This window comes from Conger conger, chromosome 11, assembly GCF_963514075.1.
Source record: "Conger conger chromosome 11, fConCon1.1, whole genome shotgun sequence".
Lineage (NCBI taxonomy): Eukaryota > Metazoa > Chordata > Actinopteri > Anguilliformes > Congridae > Conger > Conger conger.
The window spans coordinates 34200097-34220447 of record NC_083770.1 but is presented as its reverse complement, the minus strand read 5'-3'; the positions used below and the strand labels follow the sequence as shown (position 1 = coordinate 34220447).

Here is a 20351-nt window from a genome sequence, read left to right as displayed (position 1 = left end):
GCATTCCGGGGACCAGGGAATGTTCACACATTGTGGTCTGGGCCCCAGCGCACTTTCACACATGTTCTGGGGACCGGGTGTGTTCTGGGGACCGGGTGCGTTCTGGGGACCTGGGCAGCTTGGCACCTTCTGGGGACCTTTTAACCATTCTTGGTTTCCCTTCAACCCGGTACGGTTTCACCTGCATCCCTCCACAGCCAGGCCAATGTTTGCCCCGCCCCTCTCTTTTTGAGAGGTGTTTCATTTGAGCTTGCGAATTGTAGGGGTCTTTTCTCTCTTACCCTCCCCCACCCGCCCGCCGCGTCATCTCGGGTTAGCATGCCCCCAGAACCGCTAATTAAGAGGGGATTTGTGTAATTGCACCGTCTGTTGCGCCCCATCCGGCACCCGCAAATTTACTGTCAGTCCTCTGCCAGTGCTTCCCCTCCGTCCAGAGAGGGCCAATCTATTTTTACACCCAGCCTTTGCCACGTCGATGCTGCCATCCCAGAGTGAACCGGCATAAACATCGTGACCGAAGACCAGCGGCACTACGTCCCTTGAAGGCTCACGTTTCCTGTGCCAGTTCTCAACTTTAACCTTTCCCAGACTTCCACCATTATTTGGACACTCCCAAGTGGGACTTCCTGGTCAAATATAGGCTAAATAGATAATCCATATATTAATAGAGACTGAATAAAGACTCCATAAATACATGAAGTAAATCACATGGAGTGATTGGTTGAAAAGCAGGTTTTGCAGTATGTGAATCTGCAGTGCATTGTGATTATTTTTTCTTTTTTTACTTCGCTTGCCGGCATTCCCGAAGGTCTGTTTGTTTTGGAGTACCGAGTAGGAGAGAGCTTAACGCGGACTGACTGGCGGAGCCACGCCTTCCCGGGGCCCAGCCTGCCGTGGGTGTTCCTCACTCATCCCACTTTCCGGAAGATGGATAGACCGGAGCCCGGCTGGGATTGCTGCCTGGCTCCCGACCCGCAGCCAGATTTCAAGGGCCGCTTGTCACACAGATGGAATTACACCTCTCCGCGCCCGCTAAATATCCGCTCCCTCTTTCCCCTCCTCTGCAGGCCGTTTAGCGGCTCCCTCGCGGGGCCCCGGAGGAGTGGGCCGGCAGGCCGCTGGAATCTTCCGCCACAAATACTTGGCCCGGTCTCCGCTGCGGCGGCTTTATGTGCCGTCCAAGCCACCAGGAGGCGAATGTGTCCCTTTTTTTCCCCCTCCCTCTGATGGACAATTAAATAGATTGTAATTACTTCATTTTGGACCACGACACCAGGTTACGTCATCTTTCTATGTCTTTAGATTTCAGTTTGAATCGAGATCCGGGTTTGTGCTCGTTAGGTGACTGATAGCTTGTGTTGATAAGTGAAGATTAAGTATGGTGGGTCTAGGGTTGGCAAATTGGGGTTGCAATGCTTACTTGTGTGTTATACTGCATACATACACACACACACACACACACACACACGCACACACACACACACACACACACACACGGAACACTATAAAACAAAGGCAATATTTCCACTTCCAGTCATAAATCTGAGCTGAATCACAGTTCCTGTTTTTATGCAGAGAGGAACACAATGTCAATACAATTGATCCATTCAGACATTATCTTTTCTTCATCAGTTATCTTTTTCATTAAATCGCAAAAGTAACCCTTTGCTTTGTTTTTTTAATGTTTTTTTTCCCCCCCCTTTCCCTGAGCCACAGTTCCCAGTCGGATAGATTTATAAGAAAAGATGAAAGGGAAAAAAAGAATGGAATCTGCCGAGCCGGGGCCATTAAAATAATCTGAAAATAGCAACTCGCCATCATCTGTTCTCATAGCACGGGTCAGGGGCTCTGACATCTCCAAAATTCCTCCTGTCAGGGTAGGGGGCCATTTTTATTCTCTCTCATTAGGCAATTTGACTAATGACTGGCTGCGGCTGCACAGCTACCGCGGGGCCCCGGCGGCTCGCGCCCGCGTTCCCGCGGCAACCCGCGCCGACCGTCTCCGCCGGAACGGCACAGATGGCGAACCCGGCGACAAAATAAACTCCAATATGTCTGCGAGACGCCGTCAGGGCCGGCCGCGATTCCTCATGTCACAGCCGACCCAGAGCCTGCTCCGCCAGCGACTGGCGCGGGAAAGGCTTCCGTTAGCCCCCGAGAAGCGCAGAATTATTCATTCTGGGGCTCCGCTTCCTGCCTTTTATTTATTCATTCATTCATTCGTTCATTTATTTCTTTATTTATTTGCTTCATGAGGGAGGAGGGGAGGGGTTGTCATATTCAGGGTGAGGTGACACTAGCCTGGGTGGGGTTTGGGTGCTGCATGAGGGAGGAGGGGAGGGGTTGTCATATTCAGGGTGAGGTGACACTAGCCTGGGTGGGGTTTGGGTGCTGCATGAGGGAGGAGGGGAGGGGTTGTCATATTCAGGGTGAGGTGACACTAGCCTGGGTGGGGTTTGGGTGCTGCATGAGGGAGGAGGGGAGGGGTTGTCATATTCAGGGTGAGGTGACACTAGCCTGGGTGGGGTTTGGGTGCTGCATGAGGGAGGAGGGGAGGGGTTGCGAGGCAGAGTGTTGAATTGCTATTGGATGACGATGTGGGAAGTTCCTGGTTTTGCATAAATAAGTCTCGTCTGTGATGGTATATTCGTAGCCAACCTGAAGTCAGTCAGTCAGACTGATATTCTGATATTAAGGTTGCGGTGACGCTAGCCTGGGTGGAGTTTGAGCATTGCGTGATGGAGGAGGGGAGGGGCCACAAGGCAGAGTGTTGAATCGCTATTGGACGAAGATGTGGAGGTTCCTGTAAATGAGTCCTGTCCGTGATGGATTCTGATCAGCAGGAGAGGCGTCGGCCCGGTTTTGGGCTCTGCCCACAGGAAAGCCACGTGCAGCACGCATGACGTCTGGGTTAATGTGATCACCCTGTGTGCGCTTGCTTAACCCAGGCCCTCATCACCTGTGCACAACGTGGGAGAGCCACAGCTTGAAGTCAGGCTGTTGTTATGAAGTATGATGACCTGAATCGTCCAGGTGGTCAGCCCGCTTACACCTCTATGCTGTTTTCTGTCTCATTAGCGAAAAACAGAACAAAAAATATATATTTTTAATCTTCTTAATTGTTAAAATATACTTTAAGGACTTCTTATAGAAGTTGTAGTACCTTTTTGAAATGTTTTTGAAATATAAATCGGATTACCTGAATCATCGGGGTGGTCAGTCCAGTTACACCTGTTCACAGTTTTTTGTCTCATTAGCAAAAAACAGAACAAAAAGAAATTGTAAAATCTTTTTAATTGTTAAAGACTTTTTATAGAAGTTGTTGTGGCATTTTGAAATATTTTCAGGGTCAGTCTCAGTGCATTATTCTGTGTGCTGTGTGTGTGTGTAAATGTCAATGAGTGAGTGGATAAATCTGTGCCAGTGTGTGTATCTGAGTATGTGTGTATGTGAGTGTGTGTGCCCGTGCCAGTGTGTGTATCTGAGTGTGTGTGCCCGTGCCAGTGTGTGTATCTGAGTATGTGTGTATGTGAGTGTGTGAGTGTGTGTGCCCGTGCCAGTGTGTGTATCTGAGTGTGTGTCTATGTGAGTGTGTGTATGTGAGTGTGTGAGTGTGTGTGCCCGTGCCAGTGTGTGTATCTGAGTGTGTGTCTATGTGAGTGTGTGTGCCCGTGCCAGTGTGTGTATCTGAGTGTGTGAGTGTGTGTGCCCGTGCCAGTGTGTGTATCTGAGTGTGTGTGCCCGTGCCAGTGTGTGTGTGTGTGAGTGTGTGCGTAGTGAACCGGAGTGTGGAACTCCTCGATGACAGTGTGTCCAACAATAGAAGTCTGAGGGATTAGCGTGTGGTGCTGCGTTCGAGGTAGCCCTCCCAGTCCTGAAACAGCCATTCGTCTACACCCGGGGGCTAAAGATGACAATGCACGCATTTTTCATCCCGCCTGACGTCGCCATTAATAAGGAAATGATCCACGTCGCCGCTGCTGACTCCGTTCTTTACACCTCCATCATTCAGGACCAGGTTTCAGGCCTGTGGACACCTTGCGCTAACGCTACGCTACGCTACAGTCCTTATCGTCATCATCAAATCCTTTTTCCCTCGAGCTTTGCGGTCCATTTTCTGTAAAAGCGTTTTTTTGAGAAGCCGTTCGTTGACCACGGGATTAATAGGGTTTCTTGTATCAGGGTGTGTGGGAATTCAGTACAGTGCTTTCCCTTCAAAAAAAAAAGTGTCTTAATGAGTGTTTTAGTCTTGTAATGAGACAAAATGGTATAATTTTCCTCAAGTAGAACTTGGTTTAAGTTACTTTGTCCACGTCAAGTAATATTGCCCCATTGTCAAATCTTGAAGTCACTTCATTGGCAATATTGTGTCTTATTTAACATGGAAGTAATATAAATAATTTTCCAATAAAGTCCAAATATGCGACTAAAAATGGACTTGTTTATTTGTATTTTTCAGGGTTTAATTGTGACCAAAGTTTAGAATGGCCACAACATGGCTGTTACCCAACATGCTGTTCCTCTCCTTAGTACAGCCCCTGCCCGGCACGCCTCTTCTCTGTTCCAAACTGTCAGAAAAAGACTGGCGCGCTCTGATTTAGAGCGTAATCCTTGAACAATAAGGAGGGTGGCCTAGCCTTCAACCGCAGGCTCATCTGTCCGTCACAGGGAGATTTGTCAAAAAGCCCACGCTCGGCGGATCCTCACCGGGGAATATCGATTCGGTGGCGCGTTCTCCTCCTGTCCCCCCCGCCCCCCATGCGTCTCTCCGCTCTTTCCCCGTGACGTCTTGCCGCATGTTCATTCGCTGGCTTTTACAGGCCCAAGCCAGGATCGCGGCCCCCTAGTCGCTTTAGACGGGCCTCCCCGTTGGCTGAACTGTCTCCGGAATGGCTTTTAGACGCCGAGAGAAGGGCTTTTCAGAGAGGAAGGCGTCGGCGGACGGCGAGGGCCTCCCGTGCTCTACAGGCCTCTGGTTTGGACAAAGTTTATTGCCGTTGTTGTTTTAGTTCATCTGTCTGCTCGGTGCTGGGTGCTGGCGACTGTCGTTTCAAGCTGCAGATTGGAGAGGGGGTAAGAAGAGATGATCAGTATCTCCCCCGCTCTCTGTCTCCTTTTCTCCCACTCCTTTCTCACTCTCTCACTCTGACTCTCACTCTCTCTCTCTCTCTCTCTCTCTCTCTCTGTCAGCAAGCTGTGCAGTAATTTTGTTGGGGGGTAAACTCTTTTATAAGAGACATTTATATTTTTTGGAGAGAGGGACATGTTGTAAAACATTCTTTCCTTACTTAAGATTAGTCTAAATTTGGTTTTAATTATAATAATAATAATTAGCTATTTAGCCGAAAGCAACTCACAGTTGATCAGAAGCAGGGGACACTCCCCCTGGAGCAATGCAGGGTTAAGGTCCTTGCTCGAGGGCCCAACAGCTGTGCGGATCTTATCTTGGCTACCCCGGGGCTTGAACCACCAACCTTCTGGGTCCCAGTCATGCTCCTTAGCCACTGGGCTACAGGCTGAAATGACCAACAGTGATCATAATGAGTTAAGACCGAATAAAGACCAGGCTTAAGTCTTAAGTCTGATCTGACCCCAAACCGTAGCGGTAAATAAAGCGCCATTCGAGACATCTCCTCCACGTCAGTCGCTCCCGTGCCTGCGTTTAGCTCCAGATCAGTCTGCCTTGTCGGAGCCTCCCTGTTGCAGTTCTGACGTCCCCTTCCTTTGCCAGCAGGCTGACGGATCGCGGGTGAAAACACGACCGGGCGCAAAGCCGGGATTTTGACATCCGCCGTCCTGCCGAGAGGCACCGTGGCAGTTAATCCCGGGTATCGGAAACGCGTCCGCCGCCGACCCAGCCCCCGCCCGCCACCCCCCTGCCCCCCCTCCCGCGGCCCCCGGCCCCCGCGAGCAGGGGCCATTGTTCTCGCCATCAGCCTTCGTTAATTTAGTTTTTAATGTATTTTATAAACAAAGGGCCGCGTTGGCGCTGACAGCCGGGCGCGCCCGGTTCCCGTGCAGGCTCCGTTCAGTTTGGGGGGTTACGCCATTAATAACCACCAGCGCCCATCACACCATTTTTAACCATGATCATTATGATAAAGGGCATGCACTTAATTACAGGGCTGCTTAATTATAGCTCTGTTGAAGCTCGTTTGTTTGGGAGAATGCTAATTATACCACCGCGCACTTGGCAAGGCCTCATTTCAATCCACTTTTTTTTTTTGCCCGACGAACAGAGTGGCTTATTTTCATGCAAATTGATATCCGGTGAATGTTTTGTCTCCAGTTCTCTCCCCCTCTTTGTGTCTGTAAGTGTGTCTTTGTTTTGGAGTTGAACGCCTTACTGACAAGACGGGATCTGGAATAATCAAGAATAATTAACGTGGGGGAAAGGCTGGAAATGGAGGAGGGGGGTGGAAGCAGCACTCAAATATGCTTTAAAAAAAAAAGAAAAACGGCTTTCATCGTGTTTTTTTTGTGTAAAAGTGTGTGCGCTCGTGTGTGCGGGTAGGGGGTTGGGGGGGGGCTCCAGTTTTGGCTGTTCTGCCATTGGAATCCATTATTTTCAGCGATATTAAAAAGGGGATAGCCGGTCTCTCACTGCCCTTTGTGGAGCGATTGGTGGAATGACAGGTGTACTTGTGGGGGTAAAATAATAAATGCAATGCTGTGTTCGGTTGCCGCCTGAAAGCGTTTGCATGACCCTCGCTAATTCCACCCTGCATTTCCTCTCCTCTCTCTTTCTCCAGCCATGGACGGGGTGCCATTCACCGTCTCGGAGAAGTTTGCCTGGGCATCCGACGTGAGTGTTGCCTGACGACCAGAAAACTTGGGCAAATGCAGGCAGCTTATTCGCCTTTCCCCCTTCCTCCTCAGTTATGGGCGACCTCTCGCACTTCCCCAAAAGTATTTTAACCGCCTGGGCGCATATGAGGTCTCTCCTTTCACTGCATGTTTGATCAAAGGAAAAATAGCGTGTTAAATTTGGTATACACTTTTTTTACTTGGGGGAAAAGGCCCACACGCAGTCTTTGAGCATTTCTCATCATCCTGGAGCTTTCAATTTGTGCTCCTTATTGGTCCAAGTAGGAATTTTGGTAGAAATATACACATTTTAGATTAAAATTGCTATTTTTCCAAGCTGTTTGTAAAACATTTTCCCAAGTGACATGATGTCTGTTTTTGCAGAATTATCAGGATGATGTTGTTAAATGTTAACACAGACAGCTGACCACAGGAGGGGGAGGGGGAATTGGGCTCTCAGGGCTGGGTTAGGGACTTTAAAAAAAGCCTGTGTCACTGCTCTCTGAGAATGTTTTGAGGGCGCTTTAGATACTAACACCAGGTAGAGAACGCTGATGTGTGTGGCCTTTAATGGAGGAGCCCCTTCACCTCGCCGTGTCTGGTGCTCCCGAGTGAGGCGTTAGTTTGAGGTGCTCCAGGGACCCCGCCTCTGGCTGCACGGGGCGGTGAATACTGGCCGGAGGCTCTAGTGTGGCCCTTCGCCGTGGCCCCAGTCCTCATCAACACAGGAAGAAAAGATTAAGGATTTCTGGAAGGCTCTCTTAACCAATCCGTTGAACCACCTCACCCTCTCTCTTTTTGTCTCCCCCTACCCACCCTACCCCTCACCCCTTCTGACTGCAGATGCAGCAAGTGGATTTAATGGGCATCACCATCAAATCGCTGGCCGAGATCGAGAAGGAAGTGAGTATGGGGCAGGCCGTCTCTAAAAAAGAGAGAGATTATGAAGTGTGGGAGATATGGGGAGGCTCCACTAAGCCCAGATTGAATTAGGCTCGAGCCAGGCCCGCGAAAAGTCTCTGTCTACCACAACACATTCACGGCCATGCCACAAAAGGGCCCTTGTTCCTTCTGTGAGTGGGACGGGGGGTTGATTTCCTGTCTCTCTTTTTTTTTTTTTGTCTGTTCCACTTGCGTCAGGGGTCTAAACCTCTCCCCAAACTGGCTAATCCACCTAATCAGATGATTCAGAATGAACCCGATCAGAGGAACCCCCGACATCATCCGGGAGGGAGAGATTACATGCGTCTTTGTTAGTGTAAATGAATGTCATACTTCTGAACAGGCTTTAATCAGCCGCTTGTCTAAGAAGGGCTACTTTCAGGAATGAGACATCATATGAGCATGAAATCTTCTAGTTATATGTTCATTTGTGGAGGAATTATTTTCCTTTTCAGGCTCGCACATCCAACACAAGGGGAATGTGTATGTATTTTTTGTATTTGAAGATTTTAAATCTGGAAATGTAATATTTATCTGACTCAGTGAGGCCTGGGCGGCCATTAAAAAGCATTGACGAAGAGCACATATTTGCTGAAGTTGAGACTTCAAGTGAATACCGTGTGAAGGCTAATTTATAGTGTATGGAGTGTTGATCGACTGAATTCGCTGAACGTTCATGAACGTTCTTCTGTCACCCGATGTCGACTGTGGTCTCTGTCCTTAGCGAAAAGTATAAACGCACTCCAGTCGCCCAAATAAACCAAATGTCCCTGTGACCAGCGACATCCATTGCACGTTGTCAGATGCAGCGACGCACTGTCACTGGACTATAAACTGGCCTAATGCTGTTCTTCTGTTCTCCCTGGATCTGAACAGCATAAAGATTTGTTAGCACTGCTTCTCTGAAGCCCTTATCCTGTATCTGTAGCCTCCATGTAAAAGAGGATGTTCTTCTGTAAGAACCCTTTCGAATTGTTTTATGTGCTGTGTGAGGTGTTTACATTCCAGTCGAGTGACAGCTTCTGGAACATTCCGAGGTGTGCATCACCCTGCTCTCCCCCCTCCAAACTGCAGGAGGTGGCACAGAGGGTGAACTACATTATTCTGAAAGTTGCACCAGTGACAACCAGTGAGCTGCCGTGTATGTGTCTAAGCTGTGACATCCAGCGGAGACGGAAAGGAGTGTTGGTCCAAGGCAGTCTGCTTGCTCTTCAGCTGTCTAAGTTAGGTGTGAATGTGGCAAGTCAACCAGTACACATTTTCACTGGCAAATTTGACACAACTGTGCCAAAATAAGTGTATATTAGCAGCTCAAGGTTCATTATGTATTGTGTTTGCACATTTTTAAATCGAGGAGGAGGTTAATGTAACAATACAAAAATGCAACAAAGAAATTATCAACAGGACCAAGTGTGGAGTAAAAATAAATAAAATCAAATGAATTAGATCATGACCTGGTACGTATTGGGCTATTTAAGCCCGGAAAAGAGATGAGATTTGACTCAAATTATACACATTCACACAAGAAGGAGGATGATATAGGAAGAGTGTGAGAGGCATAGGGACCTGGATGCTTATGGCAATCTTCCCAAAGCTAGTGATTTTTTTTATTTTTATTATTAGAGACGTCCTTTAGAGAAAGATAATTTTTGCACTTCTCAAATGCACCTTGTGTCATTGGTTTTCCTTTCCGCATATTCTTGTGAATGGATTGTAGTTTTTTATGAAACAATTGCCGGAAAATAGCATTGCAGCCGATGACAGAATAAGGATTTGATCGTAAACAAAAAAACTGTATTCATCTCTATGAAATTTGAGTTCATACACAGGCCATGGTTTCGTTTCCTTTTTCTTTTTTTTCTTTTATTCTGGCTGTATGTCTCTTTCTCGGACGTAAACATGCAGATTAATGGAAGATGGCATGTGGAAGACCCCTGTCTCATTAGCGTTGTAGGTTTGCATCACAACTGTCCCGCGTGACAGGACTTTCGGAGTGAACAGGTGCGGCTGAGTTTGAGATCCTTTGCACAACAAACGCTCTACCGTCAGACGCGGTGTGTTTCTGACATGGCGGCTGAAGTTGCTGTCACGTTCTATTTAAAGACTTGTGAAACCTTTTTTGATCACTTTGAATTGCCCTGTATGGCGCGGACCGTCATCGGCGTTTGAATGCGACGCACTGTAGTTAATCCGTACGTTGTGACCACCTTGGCCGAAGGCGAGGCCAGAATAACGGTCCCTTCCCCAGCAATACATTTTTCGCAGACCGTGATTAGCAGCAGGACGTTCTGAGGGCCGCGGAGGGGTGCGTGGAATCATTAATTACAGCTCTGCCGTAAATGATGAAGTAAATGCTAGATACAGTAATGCGCGAGATTTAGTGAACTGGACGACAGCGGAAGATTAATGCGGTGGCCTCGCGGATGGGGATGAAGTCACAGCACCGTTTGATAATTAGTTTGCCTGTGGAAACATGCAAAAAAAAAAAAACTTATCTTGCGGGATCTTTCTTATTATGTACCTTCCCGCTATTTTTACTCGGTCCAAGTGAAAAGGTAGTTGATGATATTTGTGATTTTTCATTTGTATTTTAGGATTGAAGAAAAAATATATAATTCCCACAGGATACATCGAGGCACTGCAGTTGTTTGTCACCATATTATTTAAGTCAGCTAATCAGGATGTTGCCGACGGACAGCCTTTTACTCATGTTTGCCATCCTTGGTTTTAATATAAAATAACGACAAATTGGCTTTGATCTGTACTTAATAGCATTCATTTTGGCGACGATTCCACTGTAAAGGCAGTTGAGAAATACATATTTTCACTTACAAAGGTTCTCCATTTTAGTTATTTTTGTGCCTCCCCGAAACCTTAATAGACCTGATGGTGTTTACTAAAGCAATTAATTAATTAACAGCATTAGTCAACATAAGCAAAATTCTTGCACATTTTGTAACAATGACCCAGACTGGAAAACATTGTGCTGTCTTTTCCAAGTTTTATTTGTATTTATTTCACTAAACTTTGTGCACCCGTCAAAATCTGAAGATTGTGTGTTCTCCCCGATGCTTGGTCAGATGTAGCTGAAGAGCAGGCATTTCTCCCTCTGTGAGGGGGTGACTCTTGTCCGGTAGAGGTCAGTGTTAATCTGCTGAGCGGTCCTCTCCCTGGTGAAGAGACAGGAACTCCAAGCACATGGTAATTGACAGATTTTTAATTCTATTAAAAACACATTCATTAAAGGGAATGCATTTTGTGGCATTAAGCATATGCATATGTAATTGGGGAAAACTGTGCTGTAATCACATACAGTGTTGTAGATAAGAGCATTTCCTAACAGGCATCACTTAAGCTTTTTTTTTTTTCTTAGAAGATGTTGGTTCCAGCAATTAGGCATTCTTTTCATTTCCCAAATGACTCGAGAAACTTGTGGAGATTATAATTGCTTTTAGCCACGCATATCTAATTTGTGTCTTTTTAAGTGTTAATTAGTAAGCGATTTGAGCTGACGTCTTTATGTAGTTCGCACCGCTGAAAAATGTTGTTGTTGGCGGCTGGCTAATGGTTTGTGTGTGTGTGTGTGTGTGTGTGTACGTGCGTATGCGCAAGCATGCGCCTGTGTGTGCCCGTGCGCGCCTACGCTTCTGAGTGTGTACTGTATGTGTGCGCGTTTGTGTATGCGTGCGCGTGTGTTAGAGAGAGATTCAAATAGAGGTGGAATTAATGAAGACAACATGTCACATATTTTTTTTCTCCCGCCAAGCAAGAGGAGACAGGAAATGAAGTCCTGCTCATCCAGGAAGCGGCCGATCGCGCTCTCAGGTGTCACTGTCCTGTCAGGCGGCGTGTAAAACTGGCAGACAGTGATACATGCTCTCCCTGATAACACCCCATTCCCCCCAATCCATCATTCCCCCATACTTATTCCTTTATTTATTTCTTTTTTTTTTTTTTGCCTCTTGCCCATCGCCCAGACAGACTTTTATTACACCTAACTGGCTGGTGGCATGTGACACGTTTGTGTAACTTGCTGCTCCCTTCAGGTAGATGAAAGAAGGTGTGTACATAGAGGGAGGGAGGGAGAGAGAGATTTCCCTATTTCTGCAGAAAAGTCTTGTTGGCAGCCTGGGACGCTGACGCCCGACCGGATTTGGGTTTTTTGTGATCTTGCAGCATCACCTAGTGGCCCTGTTGCGTATTGCGGTCTCCGACCGGTTTGTGGAAGTACAGTTCTGACATAGTTGAAAAGGAATATACTTAAATAGTGGGCCTTTTTTTTTTGCTTATGTTGCATCTCAGGAATCTGTCAGGGTTGGAATCGGATGACAAATGAACTAGAAAAAAACGTATATAAATAAATCCGGTAGCTGCATCCATTTATTTGTTTGTTTTTTTCCCCCCAGAAATAGCCTAGATTTTTTCAATACTCCACAACCACTTGTGCTACATATTTTTAGAGCTAAAGGTGGCGTGTCTGATAAAAATATCACAGGTTCCAGAAGCGTGCTGTACACCAATGAGCAGTTTAATGGTGAATAAAAAAAAAAACCCTTTTAACCTGCAGTGGTTTTTGTATTGTATAGCTTTCATATAACTCAACATTGTTTGCATAATTAAACCTGGTCGGTTGCATTTAATAAAGATTTTTCACGACATACTCGCCAAGTATTGTTTATTTTTTACTGCGGTCTGTAGAGCTATTGCGAATCGTATGCGCGTAATATGGCCTTTCACAGTAGCAAATTTTAAATGGCTATTTTGTTTCTGTTTCTTCACCATGTGTTGTTGAGTGACTGATTGCTTTCGTTTATTATTATTTTTATTTATTTTTGGTTTGATCAAACCAATTACTGTACATATGAATGAAACCACAGCTGAAATGTTTTTGTTTAAGCTTGTTACAGGCCCTTGTTGGTTTTAGTTTTTTTTTATTTTTAAACCATGTGTATCCCTGTGAGTTCTTAAAATTTTTTTGCTTTTCTGTTGAATGTCTGGGATGCGTTCGGTATAACTCAAAAACCTCTTTTGTTTGGTGGCGAGTAGGACAGTTGAAACCCAGAAGTCGGAAAGGCTTGCTTAAAGTTGTGATTGTTTATAATAAGACGAGATTGTTCCTCATCGGACAGCTGCACAAGTGCATTGCTGCACAAGTCCACAAGGGGGCAGTGTTTGCTTACATTAGACACCCCCTCCCCTCCAACAAACCAACCAGGAGTCACCTCTCCCTTCAGGGGCACATTATGTGGTGGCAGAACAATGCCGTCAGATGTATGAGAATGAGATCATGCCCCTCCATGACTGATGCCCTGTGATTCTCTTAACCAAAGGGCCAGAATAGATTTCCATCAGATCTCAGAAGTAGCGCCATTTCCTAAATCTCTACAGTCATTTATGCTTTGAGCTTTGCTTCCACTGCACATTGTAGAGGAAAGTACCCACCTGTTGTGTTCCGTTTGTCAAAGAGAATGTCTTTGTAATGTATTGTTCTCTCTCTCTTTCTCTATATCTCTTTCTCTCTCTGTTCTCTCTTTTGCTCACTCTATCTCTGTTTCCCTTGTTCTCTTTCTGGCTCACCGTCTCACTCTTTCTCTCCCGTGTTTGTCTCTTGCTCACTGTTTGTCTCACTCCCTCTCTCTCACACATCTCTTTTCTCTCCCCCCTTACACACACACACACACACATTCTCTCACTCCCTCTCTCATACACCCCTTCTCTCTCCCCCCCTCTCTCTTTCACACACACACACACACACACACATACACACACATTCTCTCACTCCCTCTCTCATACACCCCTTCTCTCTCCCCCCCTCTCTCTTTCACACACACACACACACACACACACACATACACACACATTCTCTCACTCCCTCTCTCATACACCCCTTCTCTCTCTCCCTCCCCTCTTTCACACACACACACACACACATTCTCTCACTCCCTCTCTCATTCACCCCTTCTCTCTCCCCCCCCCTCTCTTTCACACACACACACACACACACTCTCTCTCTCTGTCTGTCTCTCAGTACGAGTACAGCTTCCGCACGGAGCACAGCGCAGCGGCCCGCCTGCCCCCCAGCCCCACACGGAGCCAGCCCAGCTCTGAGTCCTGAGGTCAGCGTGCTCAGGGGGAGCGGGGCGGCAGAGGCATGCTGGGAAGTGAAGTCATACTACTGAGACTCGGGCGAGAGGGGCGACCACCTCTGCCGCTCGCGCTTTCCCCTCCACGAACAAACAAGCCAACCCACAAACCACTGCGGACCTGCCCCTGCACGTCTGGACCGTTCACGTCATACTCATCATGCTGGAACACACAGAAATAACTGTAAGCGTGCCATCGCTCATGGTTGGTATTTTTATTTATCTGTCATCGGAAAAAGGTTTTAGCTGTCCGTGTTGTCTGTCTCAAAAGAATATAGGAAATGGCTAATAGAGTGGGATTGTTTCTTGTGTCGAGAAATAGGCATGAAGTCCTCTTGCGGGAATGGAGGCAACGAATAGTCTTTCTAGTTGTGGTTCAGTTTTTTTTTTTTGTGTGTTTTTTTATTTTATTTTCTCCTTTGTTATTTTCCGTAATTTCTGGGATCTCCAATCACCCTTACCTGACGTGACTGAACACTACACGTCCTGTACCCAAAGCAGGAAGCACTGCACTCAACGCACACCCTTCTCCGACACCCTCAGCGCACCTGGGCCCTCACTTTTCAGACATCATCCACTGGCTGCACTTAGACACCCGGAAGCTTCCGCAGAGCCACTGGGAGCCAGCGCCACAGCGGTGCTCAAGGAGCGCTGGACAACTCGCAGTCTGACAGAGCCCAGAGAGCCCCGTGTGTGGGCTAAAGGGCTCAACCCTACACTTTTTTTGTGCACGTATTTTCTTCAATGACTTGGTAAAACCACTCCAATACCAGGGTGAGTTAGCTGGAATGCGTTCAGGTTATAGTAACGATTGGCTTTTGGCACTTGACGGACACACTCCAGATTTTGTCTTTAGCCAGGTCTTGGCTCTGTGGCTGTGGTAAGAGTTGCTGGTAGAGGCGCTGCTGACCTCCCTTTTCCCCCACGCAGCACTGCCAGCCTGCATGTCTTTGTGTGACACGCGACGCATAGCATGCGGGGTCCACACAGACAAGTCAAATTCAGACTGACAGAAACCACGTTTTTCTCCCCCTGTTGTATCGTAAGTGAAGTCCAGCGTTATTTCAGGTGTATTACTGTACCGCGGGCATGTGACAGGCATGTGAAGATAACAGTAAAGTTAAAGTTAAAGTGCGTGCCTGACCCTTGTGTAGTCGGAGTGTGCTCGTCAGAGCATTGTCTAAGATGCGTTTGTTTTGAGTGGTAGTTCAGGAATTGGGAATGTTTCGTAGCTTGAGAACGTGGGTATTACTGTATTTATTTGTAATTATTTGCAATGCGATTCATTGTTTTCTTTTTTTAAACACTACCTTTCGTGCCACTTCACACATTAGCGCCATTTTGACTCAGACTGGCTCGCCTGCTTCCGCCGCAGTAAAGGGAACTGCCTGGCCAGCATCACGGCAGGAACAGGCACTCCAGCTAGCGTAGCATCTGCCATTCAGCACAGTCTATGAAATGGGCTGTCTGCGACTCCCTAACGTTACCTGCTGGATGTCTTGAGGCGGGCATCCGATTTTATTTCATTGTTGTCATCGATTCTTTTGTGTCATTAGAGGGGCCCACTCTGCCCAGTTTTCACCCCCTGGGTGCGTATTCCCCCTTCCTGGGGAGATGAATTTCACCCTCTTGACTAAATCCGATGCCAAGGCGGTGGGAAATCTGAGAAGGATGCTGCCCGCCGGCTTGTGTAGCACCGATGCACCAAATCGTTATCGTCTGCATGACACTACGAGTCCCGAGGGCACCAGAACACTCACACACGTCAGTTCACAGAAGTGTCTTAGGTTGTGGTCATGGAACATGCAGTACCTAAGAGTTTTGGATTGCTTTCGTCTTTGCCGTAAGGGTACTTTTTTTTTTTTTACAAATGCATAGAAAAACTCCTGCAAAAAGTGCCAAGTTTAGTGCCAGAATACAGCTTACCGGCCCCTGTTGGAACAAAGTTATAAAGCCTGCGTCAAAAGTGTGTTCATCATCCTTGAAAGGAAAAGAGTCATTTCTGGAGGACAGTGCGTATTAGATTGCCATGTTCTTTAACTAAACTCTGGTGTGGCATGCATGTGCAACATATTGCATCATCTGAAATGCCAGTGAGTAATTGAGTTATGTACCTAAACTCAAGTGTGTGTGTGTGTGTGTGTGTGTGTGTGTGTGTGTGTGTGTGCAAGAGGGATAGAGAACAAATGCATGGTGGCACCAGGTGTCATTTGCAGTTTGTTAGCCAAAAGAAGAAACGCGTGTGAACAAAGGTATACATTTGCTGCTCATAGAAAAATGAACCACTATTGAAACTGGTGTTAGTCAAACATAATCAGTTTGGTCCAGCTGCAGAATGTTTATAGTTGGCATCTATACTTTTTGGGAACTATATCTTCCAAGTGAACCCTTGCCCAATCTTTTATTGACTTTGTTTTTATGAAAATGTGTTTGCATTTTTAATATTTTCTCTCTTAACACCCCCTCCCCCAGGTTTGTCATAGATTCAGTACACTTCTCATGTACTTAATGTAGGGACACTGCCATTTTATGAATACATTTTTAAAATGTAAATTCACATTTCTGAGAGTACATGTCTTTTCTGGCCTCTCGTTCGCCTGAAGAATTGCAGGCTACCAGTGATTACCCATCATTGACGGCTGTATAGGACATGGTAGTTGGACACTCATCTCTAATGGCCTGGGCACAGCAAGCCCCAGACTGGCAAATCGCTGGAACACACCATAAAGATCTATAGGCTATCGCTAATGTCACTACTGCTGTTCTTACATTATAAACAGCTACAATTTTGACTTGAAAAAATATGTATTCTTACATAATTTGGCCCACCTAGTCTATGTTCATTCATACTGAATTAGCTAGGAAGGCTGGCTTGCGGTTTGTTCACTAAAGATGATAGGCTACCAGTTGCGACCAGTTACCAGACCTGTACTGGCTTTCCTTTATGATGTTGTCATAATATAGCTAGTAACACAATAGCTAGCGTTTTACCGTCTGAAAACATGTATTCGGGCTAACATTTTTGCTTCAGACTCATACAGAGCAGTACTGTTGCTAGTCACAAGCCATAGTCATAATTCTAGACTGATTTGTTTTTGAATGCACACCAGTCCACTTCGCCAATCATTATCCATAGCACGTTTTTTTTTAGTTTTTTTTTCAATCGCAAAATGTAAGGAAAATAATCTTCCTCCGCAAACATTGTGAAAGATTGTGCTGTTTCATGTCAGGCATGTGGGCTATTATTTAAGGACGTGGCCAGCCCTGCTGCCACTGGATTGTATTTCAAACAAAGGATTCATTGCCTCATGCTTGTGAAGAGGTTATGCCTAAAACCGAGAGCACCAATAAACAGCAACTAATAAATTACAATTGGCCTATAGCCTACACATATGTCTACTGTAAGCTTAGTGTTAAAATGCAGTATTTTACAGTATGTTAGTGTTAAAATTCAGTAAAATGGAGTCATTTTGTGGAATTTGTTTGCCAACTAAAGGAAAAAAGCTGTTAGAAACTAACATTTGACCCACATTGTCTTTGTTTGTTGTGCTGGCTTGAATTTTGGCCTAATGCAGTCTAACCACAATGCGCTTGGTCCTTAACTCAGTGAATTTAAGCAAATGTGACTATGTTCCTTCGCACATTATTCTTTGTTGATTTTATGGCCTTCAAAATGTTTCCATATCTTCCAGACTATATGTAATGTAAAGCCTACTTGGTTTGTGAATTTAAGGGCCAAGTGCCTTGTGATAGATTGTCTTAATTCACCCAAATCATTTCTCTGTTCATCTTTTTTCTGATGTTTCTTTAGGTTTCAATCGTAATGCTGCTATCTTTAAAAAAGTCAGTTAACATAAGTTGCACATTTATGGATATGGATTATTTCTGAAATGTTGTGTTACTGTGCAGTAGATGGATATCATACAGGCACTTCAGTTCTCCTTGCTTGTTGTTATTATATGAGGGTTTATCATTTCTTGAATGTACCTTGCATTTGTGTGGATAGTGAGGGTGTTTATACAGTAATAGAGCTATGATAGAACCAGAAGTATTTTGAAAAGAGGGATTTGCTGCACCTATAGCAGGTGGTTTCACTGTAAATAACTGCATGTTTTAATATGTCAAGGCAAGGGGGTAACATTTGGTTAGCCTTAACGCCAGCATGTCTGTGGTTTGTGATAGTTTGGGAGAGTTTCTGTGATCCTTGTCTCTGTCAGGGCAGGGACTCGACGGAAATATATTTAAAAGGAAAAAAAAAAGGATAGCACCTCAGATTCAGTATATTATAGTTCAAAGGTTCAATCGTTCTGTGTTGAACGTGTCGTTATTGTCACATGTTTATATGTATTCCACCTTTCAGTGTATGTGTATGTTTTGATAGCTGTGCTTGCTCAGCTATCTAGTTTTTTTCTGGGCCTAGGAGAGAGAATCACTCATTGTATCCACTCTTTGTTTTTATTTTAAGTTTTATTCTATGTATTTATTTATTAGAGGTTCTTTCTTTGCGGGGGCAGGACGATTAGCCTATTAACCAGGTGACGGCGTGTGATAGGCTGCCAGTGCCATGGCATTCTTTTTAGCGGGAACGAAAGCAAAAAGATGAGAGAAAAAGTCCACTGAAAGTCCACCATGACCACAGGAAGAGTTCTGCCATCGTGCCTTCCTGTGGGAAACCTGGCGCACGCTCACACTCCTATCACTGCCGAGGCAATGCAAAGCAGACTCGTTCTATACGGATTCCAAAACACTCATCCCCTCTGTCTTTCAACCCACCACCTTCTTTCTCTTTTTTAACTCAAAACGGGCAGCTTTACCCTCGTGTCGAAGTCTGGAGCTCGATTCGAGTGGGATTTTGATCAAAGTCCGTTTGACGGTCGCATCAATCTCTATTCATTTTGGTCGTTTTTTTTTCCTCCTCTTTTTCCACGCTCCGACTCCCTTGGCAAAACCATCCAAACCAATCCGAGTGTCATCAGCCTTTAGAGAAAGAGTGCTTTGAGTGGAGGGTAATGCTGTGGCATGAATTGCTTTGTGTTGCCGAATTCTTCATAGAGGGCCTGTGTTCACTTTTTGTAGTTAGCTTATATTATAGGAGTGGATGGGGAGGTCTAATGGTTTGACTGCATGATTTGAAAAGTGTTTTCAGCCTATGTGGAGTGGTGTTTGAACACAGATCTGTAACCACATGTAATGTCTAGTGATTATGTTTACTGTACATTAGTGTGTCCCTGTCCCTTACAGTGCTATGTCAATTAATTATAATGTTAGCTACTGTTCATTTCCATTCATTCATTTAAAGGCATAGTATGCAGGATTTTTACATTGAAAATATGAAATAACTGAACAAAGACATGTCTTTGATGTACTTGCTATCTCTGTCTTTAAGGACCCTTACCAAACTGACAGTGAGACTTGTTCTAAAACCAGAGTCAAACTTTTTTCCTTGCTTTTCCTCGCTGGCGATAGCAATCGAAAAACAGAAAAATAAAGACAAAAATGGTAAAACCGATTGTAAATAACTGGGCTGATTTGGTGGGGTTGAGGAGGAAACGTCTTTGTAAATATTGCATAGTATGCTTTTAAAAGAACCATTGATCATATTCCTCAAAGAAAAAACAGTGCCTTGTTGAACAAATGCCAATGTACAATGCACCGAAGAGAAGCAAGGCTGAAGAGGAAAATAAGGTGCAGCAAAATGTGGAAAATTTGAGTGTTCACCCGGCACGCAGGACAGGTTTACAGCTGCTATTGCCCTGCGTCTCAGCAACTACCACCGCAGTGTCATCGCCCGCCTCCACTGCCCCCGATGTAGGCAGGAGAAAGGGTGTGGGGCCATCTCTCACACTGGCCCCAGAGGAGACCAAGCCCTACAAGGGCATACACCCCAGTGAATCAGAGCAGGGGCCTTTCCACCTCAAACGTCTGTCTGTCTATCTGAACATGGTGACGGAGCCTGCACTCGTTACGGTTTCACTGTTCCACAGAACACATTGTAAACTTTCATCGTTATGTAAAGATTTTGAAATTTTGCTTTTTTGTAAGTGTTTTCTATTTATTTTAAAGTTTGTCTTTTTTTCTTTTTTTTTTAAAGGGACATTTGTGTGATTTTTACCGTATTGATATAAGTTCAATAAAAATGTTTGGCTGGTTTGTCTCCTTTGGTGGCGTGATCCTGGCTACCGGTGACTGCTCTCTCAAAGCCCCAGTGTCAATCAAAGTTCTTCAGTACGACAAGGAGTTTTAGCACTGCCTGTTTTCTTTACTCCGCAGATGTCAGATTTGTTTGTTTGAAGGTGATGCCCACAGCAGAAATAGGCTAGGCTCACGAGACAGGCCTCCCAGGGACACTTTGACAGTCAGGGACTGACAGGGTTGAACCTGTCCCAGCTTCACCTGCAAACACGCATACACACAAAAAACAGGTTACACCTCCCTGTTCCACACGCGCACACCCATGTG

General features: G+C 45.6%; 1 protein-coding gene across 3 annotated transcripts in view; it reads left to right on the top strand.

The window, feature by feature from the left end:
* Positions 1–20091, top strand: part of LOC133141185 (multivesicular body subunit 12B-like) — a 58256-nt gene extending 38165 nt beyond the window's left edge. For all 3 annotated transcript variants that reach the window (XM_061261623.1, XM_061261622.1, XM_061261621.1), the window contains exons 8-10: positions 6753–6805; positions 7651–7710; positions 13778–20091. In XM_061261623.1, coding sequence (XP_061117607.1) covers positions 6753–6805; positions 7651–7710; positions 13778–13864 — 200 coding nt within the window. In that variant the 3' untranslated portion in view covers positions 13865–20091. The remainder of the gene's footprint in view (positions 1–6752; positions 6806–7650; positions 7711–13777) is intronic.
* The last annotated feature ends 260 nt before the right edge of the window (positions 20092–20351 follow it).